At 48.9% G+C, this 13346-nt stretch overlaps 1 protein-coding gene across 1 annotated transcript in view; it reads right to left on the bottom strand.

Moving 5' to 3' along the window:
• Positions 1–13346, bottom strand: part of GOLGA7B (golgin A7 family member B) — an 82384-nt gene that overhangs the window by 24640 nt on the left and 44398 nt on the right. The window contains exon 3 of the mRNA XM_082269114.1: positions 4068–4220. Within this exon, the coding sequence (XP_082125240.1) occupies positions 4068–4220 (153 nt within the window). The remainder of the gene's footprint in view (positions 1–4067; positions 4221–13346) is intronic.

Here is a 13346-nt window from a genome sequence, read left to right as displayed (position 1 = left end):
AAAAGCTTCTGTAGGACAGTCCAAAGAAGTCCGAATTCCAGTTCCTATGTGATGTACAAACCCCACGAGTACAAAATCCTTCCTGTATCTCCCCTGACTGAGCCAAATCCTCCTTCGTTTTCATCTTACACGTTCCTCCTCCCAGACATTGCAGCTCACTGCAGGAGGGTTTTAGCAACCCCCTTACCATTTCTGTTGTCTCCAACCATCTCCTGTACCATGCTGGCATTTCCCAATCATCTTCTGTGCTATGCAATCCCCAACCATCTTCAGTACCTTTTCTGCAGCCCCCAACTGTGTCCTGTACCATGCCTGCAACCCTAAGCATCTCCTGTACCATGCCTGCAACCCTAAGCATCTCCTGTACCATGCCTGCAAGCCCATCCATCTCTTGTACCATGCCTGCAGCCCCCAATCATATCCTGTACCATGCCTGCAGCCCCCAATCATATCCTGTACCGTGCCTGCGCCCCCCCCCCCCCAATCATATCCTGTACCATGCCTGCAACCCTAAGCATCTCCTGTACCATGCCTGCAACCCTAAGCATCTCCTGTACCATGCCTGCAACCCTAAGCATCTCCTGTACCATGCCTTCAACCCTAAGCATCTCCTGTACCATGCCTGCAAACCCATCCATCTCTTGTACCATGCCTGCAGCCCCCAATCATATCCTGTACCATGCCTGCAGCCCCCAATCATATCCTGTACCGTGCCTGCGCCCCCCCCCCCCCAATCATATCCTGTACCATGCCTGCAACCCTAAGCATCTCCTGTACCATGCCTGCAACCCTAAGCATCTCCTGTACCATGCCTGCAACCCTAAGCATCTCCTGTACCATGCCTGCAAACCCATCCATCTCTTGTACCATGCCTGCAGCCCCCAATCATATCCTGTACCATGCCTGCGGCCCCCAATCATATCCCGTACCATGCCTGCGGCCCCCAATCATATCCTGTACCATGCCTGCGGCCCCCAATAATATCCTGTACCATGCCTGCAGACCCGACCATCTCTTGTGCCATGTCTACAGTCCTCAACCACTTCCTGTGCCATGCCTGCAGCCCTCAACCACCTCCTGCTTCATGCCTGCAGCCCAACCATCTCCTGGCCCATGCCTGCAGTCCCCAAACCTCTCCTGTACTATTTCTGCCTCCCCAACCATCTCCTATGCCAATTGCTTACAGTCCCCCACCATCTCCTGTACTATGTCTACAGTCCTCAACCACCTCCAGTACCTGTCCACAACCATCTTCTATACCATGGCTGCAGTCCAAAATCCTTCCTGTATCTCCCCTGACTGAGCCAAATCCTCCTTTGTTTGCGTCTTACACGTTCCTCCTCCCAGACATTGCAGCTCACTGCAGGAGGGTTTTAGCAACCCCTTTACCATTTCTGTTGTCTCCAACCCTCTCCTGTACCATGCTGGCATTTCCCAATCATCTTCTGTGCTATGCAATCCCCAACCATCTTCAGTACCTTTTCTGCAGCCCCCAACTGTGTCCTGTACCATGCCTGCAACCCTAAGCATCTCCTGTACCATGCCTGCAACCCTAAGCATCTCCTGTACCATGCCTGCAAACCCATCCATCTCTTGTACCATGCCTGCAGCCCCCAATCATATCCTGTACCATGCCTGCAGCCCCCAATCATATCCTGTACCGTGCCTGCGCCCCCCCCCCCCCACCAATCATATCCTGTACCATGCCTGCAACCCTAAGCATCTCCTGTACCATGCCTGCAACCCTAAGCATCTCCTGTACCATGCCTGCAACCCTAAGCATCTCCTGTACCATGCCTGCAACCCTAAGCATCTCCTGTACCATGCCTGAAAACCCATCCATCTCTTGTACCATGCCTGCAGCCCCCAATCATATCCTGTACCATGCCTGCAACCCTAAGCATCTCCTGTACCATGCCTGCAAACCCATCCATCTCTTGTACCATGCCTGCAGCCCCCAATCATATCCTGTACCATGCCTGCAGCCCCCAATCATATCCTGTACCGTGCCTGCGCCCCCCCCCAATCATATCCTGTACCATGCCTGCAACCCTAAGCATCTCCTGTACCATGCCTGCAACCCTAAGCATCTCCTGTACCATGCCTGCAAACCCATCCATCTCTTGTACCATGCCTGCATCCCCCAATCATATCCTGTACCATGCCTGCGGCCCCCAATCATATCCTGTACCATGCCTGCGGCCCCCAATCATATCCTGTACCATGCCTGCGGCCCCCAATCATATCCTGTACCATGCCTGCAGACCCGACCATCTCTTGTGCCATGTCTACAGTCCTCAACCACTTCCTGTGCCATGCCTGCAGCCCTCAACCACCTCCTGCTTCATGCCTGCAGCCCAACCATCTCCTGGCCCATGCCTGCAGTCCCCAAACCTCTCCTGTACTATTTCTGCCTCCCCAACCATCTCCTATGCCAATTGCTTACAGTCCCCCACCATCTCCTGTACTATGTCTACAGTCCTCAACCACCTCCAGTACCTGTCCACAACCATCTTCTATACCATGGCTGCAGTCCCCAACCATCTCCTGTACCATGCCTGCAGTCCCCAACCACCTCTTTTACCATGCCTTCAGCCTCAACCATCTCCTGAACTATACCTGCAGCCCCCAATCATCTCCTGTACCATGCCTACAGCCCCAACCACCTCTTTTACCATGCCTGCAACCCCAACCATCTTCTGAACTATACCTGCAGTCCCCAATCATATCCTGTATCATGCCTGAAGCCCCCAATTATATCCTGTACCATGTCTGCAGCCCCGACCATCTCCTGTGCCATGCCTGCAGCCCTCAACTATCTCCTACGCCATGCCTGCAGCCCCAACTATCTCATGGGCCATGTCTGCAGCACAAACATCTCCTGTGTCATGCCTGCAGTCCCCAAACCTCTCCTGTACTATGTCTGCAACCCCAACCATCTCATGTTACCAATTGCTTACAGTCCCCACCCATCTCCTGTACTATAACTACAGTCATCAACCACCTGTCCACAACCATCTTCCATACCATGTCCGGAGTCCCCAACCATCTCCTGTACCATGCCCGCAGTCCCCAATCATCTCTTGTACCATGCCTGCAGTCTACAACCACCTCCTTTACCATGCCTGCAACCCCAACCATCTCCTGTACCATACCTGCAGTCCCCAATCATATCCTGTACTATGTCTACAGTCCCCAACCACCTTCAGTATCTGTCCCCAACCATCTCCTATACCATGCCTGCAGTCCCCAACCATCTCCTGTACCATGCCTTCAGTCCCCAACCATCTCTTATACCATGCCTGCAGTCCCCAACCATCTCCTGTACCATGCCAAGTACCAAGCCTGAAGTTAGGCGGGATTAGCTGTGGCCAGGTACTGATTGGCAAGCTACAGGCTTCTCAATCAGCAAGGACAATGCTGATAGCCACAACTCCTGTAACATTGTCCCTTCCCACTGTAGTACAAGCAGGCACAGCCTACAAGGGGGTGACAACATTGCTCTGAACTTAGGAGCAGAGCAGCATATTTGCCACCCCATCACAGGAAGCAGCATTAGGCAGACTTCTCTAAACAGAGATTTCTACCCAGGAGCTTTTACTCTCAGTCCTATAGATACTTTTGCTACATTGTTTAAGCCCTGATGAGATTTTTTACCCCTTAAACATGTTGGCTGCTTTTAATTTTTGTGTTGTCACTTGTAATACCAGTAAAGGATATTTTAATTTGAAACAATCGTTTGGTGCTCTTTTTTGGCTTATCTAAGCAAGTAAATCTGGGCAGGGGTGCTAATTCTTCTCTACTCTATCCAAATATTCACTTTGCTAATACGCAATGCTTCTAAATATGGGGGAGTGTGTGACCCCCATCCTTGGATGCCTTGTAGATGAGGAAGGGGAGGACATGGTCCAGGTCCAACATGGAGCTAGCAAAGGGTTTGAACTACTGGCTTTAGGAGAAGAATGGAGCAGCAGGTGGGGGATTTGTTCTTTCAATGGACTCGGTTATTATGTCCCAAGTGGGCGAAATGACAGAGTCTCTAAAAATAAAAACATAATCCAGTTTACCTTCTCATAGTGTGTCTCCATGCAGAGGAAGATGAAATAAGCTGTAGCACAAGCTAGGCATCCCTCTAGATAAGAGCTACCTCCAATCTTCTCAGCCTCCATATAGTACATATTCAGAGTCTTCACTGTCTCCTCAAACAACTGCTTCTCAATCTGATGGAAAAAAAGAACAAACAAAAAATTTACAGAAACAATCAAAAATCTGATATTTTATTATACCGCATCATCGTTCAGACATTAGAAATTTTTGGAAATATTCAGAGTCAGAGACTGTAGACATACTACAAGAGATGGTCGGAGACTGCAGGAAAGGTACTAAAGGTGGTTGGGGACTGTAGGCATAGTACAGAAGATGGTTGGGTAGTTCAGAAATGGTAGAGGAGATGGTTGGGGACTTCGGATATGGTACAGGAGACTGTTGGGGACCGTAGGCATGATACAGGAGATGGTTGGGACTGCAGGCATGGTACAGGAGATGGTTGGGAACTGCAGAAAAGGTAATGAAGGTGGTTGGGGATTGTAGGCATAGTACAGCAGATGGTTGGGGTGTTCAGAAATGGTAGAGGAGATGGTTGGGGACTTCGGATATGGTACAGGAGACTGTTGGGGACCGTAGGCATGATACAGGAGATGGTTGGGGCTGCAGGCATGGTACAGGAGATGGTTGGGAACTGCAGAAAAGGTAATGAAGGTGGTTGGGGACTCTAGGCATAGTATAGAAGATGGTTGGGGAGTTCAGAAATGGTAGAGGAGATGGTTGGGGACTGCGGATATGGTACAGGAGATGGTTAGGGATTGTAGGCATGGTACAGGAGATGGTTGGGAACTGCAGAAAAGGTGATGAAGGTGGTTGGAGATTGTAGGCATAGTACAGAAGATGGTTGGTGAGTTCAGAAATGGTAGAGGAGACGGTTGGGGACTGCAGATATGGTACAGGAGATGGTTGGGGACTGTAGACAAGGTACAGGCGATTGTTGGGGACTATAGACAGGGTACAGGAGATGGTTTGGGAGTGCCGGCATGGTACAAGAGATGGTTGAGGACTGTAGGCATGGTACAAGAGATGGTTGGGACTGCAGAAATGGTATGTACTGTGGATGGGCCGCCCATGCAGGCAAAGTGACGTACTGGTTGGGACTGCAGACATGGTACAGAAGATGGTTGGTGACTGTGGACAAGGTCCTCAATAATAACCCCTTGCATTGGTGCCAGTGTCCGCAATAATCACATTTCCAGCACTACTAATATATGAGGTTTCCATCATGATTAGTCACAAAGCCAAATATTCAAATAAATTCAGTTCACACATGTACAACAGTGCCAGAACAAGCTCATCTGATGTCCATGGCAAGGAAGCCAAAATCCCCCCCCCCCACCTTCATAACTGGTGCCAGGTACAGCAACAATTACCTCCTGCATTGGTGCCAGTGTCCGCAATAATAACCACCTGCATTGGTACCAGTGTCTGCAACAATAATCACCTGCATTGGTGCCAGTGTCCGCATAAATGATAACCCCCTGCATTGGTGTCAATGTCTGAAATAGTAACCTCCTTCATTGGTGCCAGTGTCCACAAAAATAACCTCCTGCACTCCTGCCAGTGCCCACAATAATAACCCCCTGCATTTGTGCTACTGTCTGAAATAGTAACCCCCTGCATTGGTGCCAGTGTCCACAATAATAAGCCCTGCATTGGTGCCAGTATTCGCAACAATAAACCCCCGCACTGATGCCAGTGTCCACAATAATAACCCCCTGCATCGGTGCCACTGTCTGAAAGACTAACCCCCTGCATTGGTTCCAGTGTCCACAATAACCCCCTGCATTGGCGCCAGTGTCCACAATAAAAATCCCCTGCATTGTTGCCCGGAACTGCAATAATAACCCCCTGTATTGGTGCCAGTGTCCGCAATAATAACCCCCTGCATTGGTGCCAGTGTCCACAATAATAACCCCTTGCATTGGTGCCAGTGTCCACAATAATAACCCCTTGCATTGGTGCCAGTAACTGACACAGTAACCCCCTGCATTGATGCCAGAGTCCAAAATAATAACCCCTTGCATTGGTGCCAGTGTCCACAATTAAAACCCTTTGCATTGGTGCCAGTGTCCACAATAAAAATAATTTGCATTGGTGCCAGTGTCCCCAATAAAAATCCCCTGCATTGGCACTACTCTCTGAAATAGTAACAGCCTGCATTGGTGCCAGTGTTCACAATAATAACCCCCTGCATTGGTGCCACTGTCTGAAATAGTAACCTCCTGCATTGGTGGCAGTGTCCACAATAATAACCCCCTGCATTGTTGCCAGGAACTGCAATAATAACCGCCTGCATTGGTGCCAATGTCCGCAATAATAACCCCTTGCATTAGTGCTAGTGTCCGCAATAATAACCCCCTGCACTGGTATTCGGCAGCAGTAGTGTTACACCCCCATTCTTCCTCTGCTCCCTTGCTTCACTCTTGGCTTCTTCCCGTCACATTTAAGGACCCATAGTATAAAAGATACAAAGCAAAAATGATAGTGTGGCAGGATAGGATGTTCCTGAGCTACTCCAAAAAGAGACTCAATGATATGTGCAGGTACCAAACACTTAACATTCCTGCTGCAGCTTTACAAACTTCAATGCAGGAAAACTTCCACTTTAACCACTTAAGCCCCGGAGGATTTTCCTGCTAAACGACCAGGGGGTATTTTGCGATTCGGCACTGCGTGACTTTAACGGACAATTGCGCGGTCGTGCGACGCTGTACCTAAACGAATTTGACGTCCTTTTTTTCCCACAAACAGAGCTTTCTTTTGGTGGTATTTGATCACCTGTGCGCTTTTTACTTTTTGCGCTATAAACAAAAAAAGAGCGTACATTTTGCAAAAATAACAATATTTTTCACATTTTTTTATATGAAATTCCCCAAAAAAAAATGTAAAAATCAAAATTTTTTAACATTTTCGGCCAATTTGTTTTATGCTACATATGTTTGGTAAAAAAAATCGCAAAAAGCGTATTTTTATTGGTTTGCGCAAAAGTTATCGCGTTTACGAACAAAGGGAAAGATTTTTGTCATTTTTGTTGTTTTTTTTTTTTTAACGCGTAATGGCGGCGATCTGCAATTTTTTTTGTGGTACTGCGACATTGTGGTGGACAGATCGGACCCTTGACTGACATTTTTGACACTTTTGGGGTTACCAGTGACATTTCTACAGTAATCAGTGCTATACATATGCATTGTTACTGTAAAAATACCCTGGTAGTGAAGGGGTTAACTTTATTTGGGAGGGAGGGGCTGTGTGTGTCCCTAGGGGCGTGCTTTCTACTGTGATTGGCTGTGGCTTGAGCTGTAAGGACACTGATCAACGGATCTACATAGTAGATCTGTGTGATCAGTGTCTTTACACCGAGGAGAATGACAGGCAGCTTGTTTACACAAGCCGCCTGACTTTCTCCCTCTCCCCCGACGATCGCTGAGTGACCGGCGGACATCGGGTCCGCCGGTCACACGCGCAGGGGGGGACCGCGCGGGAGCGGGAGCGCGCCTCCGCGGGCGCGCGCTCGCTCCCCAGAGCCTCACAGGCTAGCGACGTAGACCTACGTCGCTCTGCCTGTGAGGGGCTGACTGCCGCAGTAAATATACTGTGAGCAGTCGGCAAGCGGTTAAAGAAATAAGGTAATACATTACAAATCAGAACATTGCACCCTCCTGAAAATGTGTCCTATGACTTAACTGGTATGCAATTTAAACTTGCTTACTCATGAAGGCTGTGGCATGCTACCAAGGGCTTACGAAATATGGAACGAGAATAGAAGAACGCCAGAAATGTCATTGGTGCTGCAGTCACCTCTGGATAGATAAACCACCATCAAAACAGGAAAGGACAAATAATACCAAGCCTCCTGGCTTCTTCTTACAGCAAAGCTTCTCAACCTGAAGCTTTGGCCTGTCCCTTGGTCCCTCCTCGGACCGGTGTCCTTCGCAACACTCTCTTGCCGCTCTCTCAGCATACTCAAGTCCTGTTGAGATTACGGCTGATGCGTTTCAAGGCCCAGCCTCTTCCTCAGAGCCCTGAGGAAGAGGCTAGGCCTCGAAACGCATCAGCCGTCATCTCAACAGGACTATGGACATGGACTATTCCTGACACTCAAGCGATTGAGTCTGATATGATCATTTGTAACTTCTGTTTGTGAGTAGCCATTTTTATGATTTATTAATAAAGCCATACTATTGAGGATAATGCGCTAGGTCGGTGCGCCCTTCTTTGTTTTCTTTTGTTTTCTTTTGTTTGTAGTACTGTTGGACTACCCCAGTCTTTTAGGGCAGCAAGACTCTAGCCATCCGAGATGCCATATGTGAGTCCCGTGGGTAGTGTGGTCGGGGAGCTTGGATTCTAAGCGCAGGAGAAAGGTGGCATCACCATATCGTTTTGGAGTCTTTAGCTGTAGCTACCTGCTGCACGTGCCTATATCTTGGCCTCTCTATAGGGGGATCTCCTGGCACCTGTGTAAAGCCCTCCTGTCTCCTAGACTAATACCATCTGGTTTTTGGGTGAAGCACACCTGTCTCCTCAACAGAGTCCTGGGCCATGGGGTTCACACTGTCACTATATATATCCACTTGTGAGCGGCCCGCCTGCAATGTACTGCGGACTGGCAGCCCATGTAGGCAAAGTGACGTACTGGTATGCCGCTGCCTGCTTCCGGGTTTAGGGTGCACGCATGACAAATTGCCTTCTGTTACAGCAAAATATTTCAAATTTAGACTTGGCATTCCAGAACACCTGTGGGCATTTTTCTGCACACCAGTTCTGGTGTTTTTGTGCTTAGAGGAGTCTCTTGGATTTTTTTCCAAATCCAAGGTAGGACTTTCCATTAAGACTCCTTCTGACCAAGCTTCTCTGGACTGTAGACGGGTGTACCATAGTCCTACTGGTTTCTCCTAGGTCTGAGCTGATGGTGCCATGGATGATGGATCCTCTTCCAATTGTGAAGGGAAGTCAACTTGATAGGGTTGATTTACTTAAGGCAAATAGACTGTGCACTTGGCAAGTGCAGTTGCTGCAGAGCTTAGTAAATGAGCAGAAGCTCTGGGGATCTTCATCATCCAATCATGTGCAAGCAAAAGTGCTGTTTTTATTTTTTTTATTTCATTTGCACATGATTGGGTACTCTTTGCCTCATTTACTAAGCGCTGGAGCAACTGGATTTAATAAATCAACCCCAATATGTCTGCAAGTTTCCTTGGCTGATCACTGCGTTTTTGGTCCTCAGCTTTGCTTGATGCTTTGTGCTCCTGCAAAAGGGCTTGGACAGCCCATTCAGGAACACCTGTATGCCTTGAAATCTCAATTTCTGCCCATGAGGGACCTTATTGATGCCAACTTTTGTCTAGTGCTGTGCCATGATGTGTAAGAATTACACGGAACTGAAGCTTCAGAAATATGTATTTTTCTCGCCTAATTTTATCCCTCCTGAACAGCTGGTTTGATTTAATGATTGTATTTTATTCTACAAATTGTCTTGTTGGTCATTAGCACCTGTTCGGTATAATCGTTTGATTATACAACTAGACATTAAGCCCGTTAAATTAACGGGCGCTAGAACATATGTGGTCAAACATTTGTAATAACAGACTTGTTCCAGTAAGGCGTACTTTGCTACTAAAGTCAGTTTGCTTATAAATGTCCCTTTAATAGCGTGTCTATGTTCTGCGATTTTTTTTTTTTACAGTAATGCACCTACAGTCGCAGATTTCATTCAGGCGTGTTTTTCATCTGCAGTCTTTCTATTTACAAATGTCCCCTTCAAAACGTGTCTTAACTTTCCATTTTTTTGTAAGGTTTCACAATCACACTCGCAGATTTTCTGTAGGCACATTTCGCTACTAAAGTCAGTTTGCTTATAAATGTCCCTTTAATAGAGTGTCTGTGTTCTGCGTTTTTTTTTTTTTTTTTACAGTAATGCACTTACAGTGGTAGATTTCAATCAGGCCATGTCCCTTTAACAGCGTTTCTACAGTCGCAGATTTGCTTTGCTGAGTGTGACAGGTTTTTTCCTCTGTTTAAATTATCCTTTTCCTGACAGCAACAGCTTTTTTCCTTTAAAAATTAATCATGGCTCTATTCACTTTTTTTCACCACAAAAATTACAGTCAAAGGGTTTGCCAAGTATAAGTTTCCTCATCCAATTCCAAGTAGAAGTTTCCTCATACAATGTCCTTTTAATATCTTTAAGTCTCTCCCTTATCAGCCTCCTTGTCCAACCTGTCACGCACTGTGCACTGCGTCCCTGTTGCTCTAGCAATCCAATCTAGTGTCCCCATCGGAGTGCCTCCTTACATCAGTGTCCCCATCGGAGTGCCTCCTTACATCAGTGTCCCCATCGGAGTGCCTCCTTACATTAGTGTCCCCATCGAAGTGCTCCCTTACATTAGTGTCCCCATCGGAGTGCTCCCTTACATTAGTGTCCCCATCGGAGTGCCTCCTTACATCAGTGTCCCCATCGGAGTGCCTCCTTACATTAGTGTCCCCATCAGAGTGCTCCCTTACATTAGTGTCCCCATTGGAGTGCTCCCTTACATCAGTGTCCCCATCGGAGTGCCTCCTTACATCAGTGTCCCCATCGGAGTGCCTCCTTACATCAGTGCCCCCATCGGAGTGCTCCCTTACATTAGTGTCCCCATCGGAGTGCTCCCTTACATTAGTGTCCCCATCGGAGTGCCTCCTTACATCAGTGTCCCCACTGGAGAGTGCTCCCTTACATCAGTGTCCCCACTGGAGAGTGCTCCCTTACATCAGTGTCCCCCTCAGAGTGCTCCCTTACATCAGTGTCCCCATCGGAGTGCTCCCTTACATCAGTGTCCCCATCGGGGTGCTCCCTTACATCAGTGTCCCCATCGGGGTGCTCCCTTACATCAGTGTCCCCATCGGAGTGCCTCCTTGCATCAGTGTCCCCACTGGAGAGTGCTCCCTTACATCAGTGTCCCCATCGGAGTGCCTCCTTACATCAGTGTCCCCATCGGAGTGCCTCCTTACATTAGTGTCCCCATCAAAGTGCTCCCTTACATTAGTGTCCCCATCGGAGTGCTCCCTTACATTAGTGTCCCCATCGGAGTGCTCCCTTACATTAGTGTCCCCATCGGAGTGCCTCCTTACATCAGTGTCCCCACTGGAGAGTGCTCCCTTACATCAGTGTCCCCACTGGAGAGTGCTCCCTTACATCAGTGTCCCCCTCAGAGTGCTCCCTTACATCAGTGTCCCCATCGGAGTGCTCCCTTACATCAGTGTCCCCATCGGGGTGCTCCCTTACATTAGTGTCCCCATCAGAGTGCTCCCTTACATCAGTGTCCCCATCAGAGTGCTCCCTTACATCAGTGTCTCCATCGGAGTGCTCCCTTACATCAGTGTCCCCATCGGAGTGCCTCCTTACATCAGTGTCCCCATCGGAGTGCCTCCTTACATCAGTGTCCCCATCGGAGTGCCTCCTTACATTAGTGTCCCCATCGAAGTGCTCCCTTACATTAGTGTCCCCATCGGAGTGCTCCCTTACATTAGTGTCCCCATCGGAGTGCCTCCTTACATCAGTGTCCCCATCGGAGTGCCTCCTTACATTAGTGTCCCCATCAGAGTGCTCCCTTACATTAGTGTCCCCATTGGAGTGCTCCCTTACATCAGTGTCCCCATCGGAGTGCCTCCTTACATCAGTGTCCCCATCGGAGTGCCTCCTTACATCAGTGCCCCCATCGGAGTGCTCCCTTACATTAGTGTCCCCATCGGAGTGCTCCCTTACATTAGTGTCCCCATCGGAGTGCCTCCTTACATCAGTGTCCCCACTGGAGAGTGCTCCCTTACATCAGTGTCCCCACTGGAGAGTGCTCCCTTACATCAGTGTCCCCCTCAGAGTGCTCCCTTACATCAGTGTCCCCATCGGAGTGCTCCCTTACATCAGTGTCCCCATCGGGGTGCTCCCTTACATCAGTGTCCCCATCGGGGTGCTCCCTTACATCAGTGTCCCCATCGGAGTGCCTCCTTGCATCAGTGTCCCCACTGGAGAGTGCTCCCTTACATCAGTGTCCCCATCGGAGTGCCTCCTTACATCAGTGTCCCCATCGGAGTGCCTCCTTACATTAGTGTCCCCATCAAAGTGCTCCCTTACATTAGTGTCCCCATCGGAGTGCTCCCTTACATTAGTGTCCCCATCGGAGTGCTCCCTTACATTAGTGTCCCCATCGGAGTGCCTCCTTACATCAGTGTCCCCACTGGAGAGTGCTCCCTTACATCAGTGTCCCCACTGGAGAGTGCTCCCTTACATCAGTGTCCCCCTCAGAGTGCTCCCTTACATCAGTGTCCCCATCGGAGTGCTCCCTTACATCAGTGTCCCCATCGGGGTGCTCCCTTACATTAGTGTCCCCATCAGAGTGCTCCCTTACATCAGTGTCCCCATCAGAGTGCTCCCTTACATCAGTGTCTCCATCGGAGTGCTCCCTTACATCAGTGTCCCCATCGGAGTGCATCCTTACATCAGTGTCCCCATCGGAGTGTCTCCTTACATCAGTGTCCCCATCGGAGTGCCTCCTTACATCAGTGTCCCCATCGGAGTGCCTCCTTACATCAGTGTCCCCATTGGAGTGCCTCCTTACATCAGTGTCCCCATCGGAGTGCTCCCTTACATCAGTGTCCCCATCGGAGTGCCTCCTTACATCAGTGTCCCCATTGGAGTGCCTCCTTACATCAGTGCCCCCATCTGAGTGCCTCCATCAGTGTCCCTTTATATGTCCAGGTCAGAGTTCCCCTGTATGAGCCCCGGTTAAAGTGCCCCTGGTCCGAGTCCCCCTTTAATATGAGGTCGGAGTCCCCCTTTAATAATGCGGTGGGAGTCCCCCTTTAATAATGCGGCCGGAGTCCCCCTTAATAATGCGGCCGGAGTCCCCCTTAATAATGCGGTCAGAGTCCAATGCCGTCGGAGTCCCCCTTTAATAATGCCGTCGGAGTCCCCCTTTAATAATGCCGTCTGAGTCCCCTTTAAGAGCTGTGTTTGTGTTCTCTAATCAGACAATATTCCCATATACATATATATATATATATATATATATATATATATATATACACAGTACAAAATGTCAGTTTCACAGAGTAATGAGACGCCTCCTACTCTCTCTCTCTCTCTCTCTCTACTTATCTGCTATGTAACCCCAATGGTGTACACAGAGCCTATGTGTGCTGCTGAGCAGTTAACTTCTACTGTCTGATTGGTAGGTGGGAGTGGTTTATGCAAATTACCCACAGAA

Source organism: Pelophylax lessonae (assembly GCF_965119305.1).
Source record: "Pelophylax lessonae genome assembly, chromosome: 9".
Taxonomy (NCBI): Eukaryota; Metazoa; Chordata; class Amphibia; order Anura; family Ranidae; genus Pelophylax; species Pelophylax lessonae.
The sequence above is the reverse complement of the archived record's forward strand: the minus strand, read 5'-3'. Positions and strand labels throughout refer to the sequence as shown.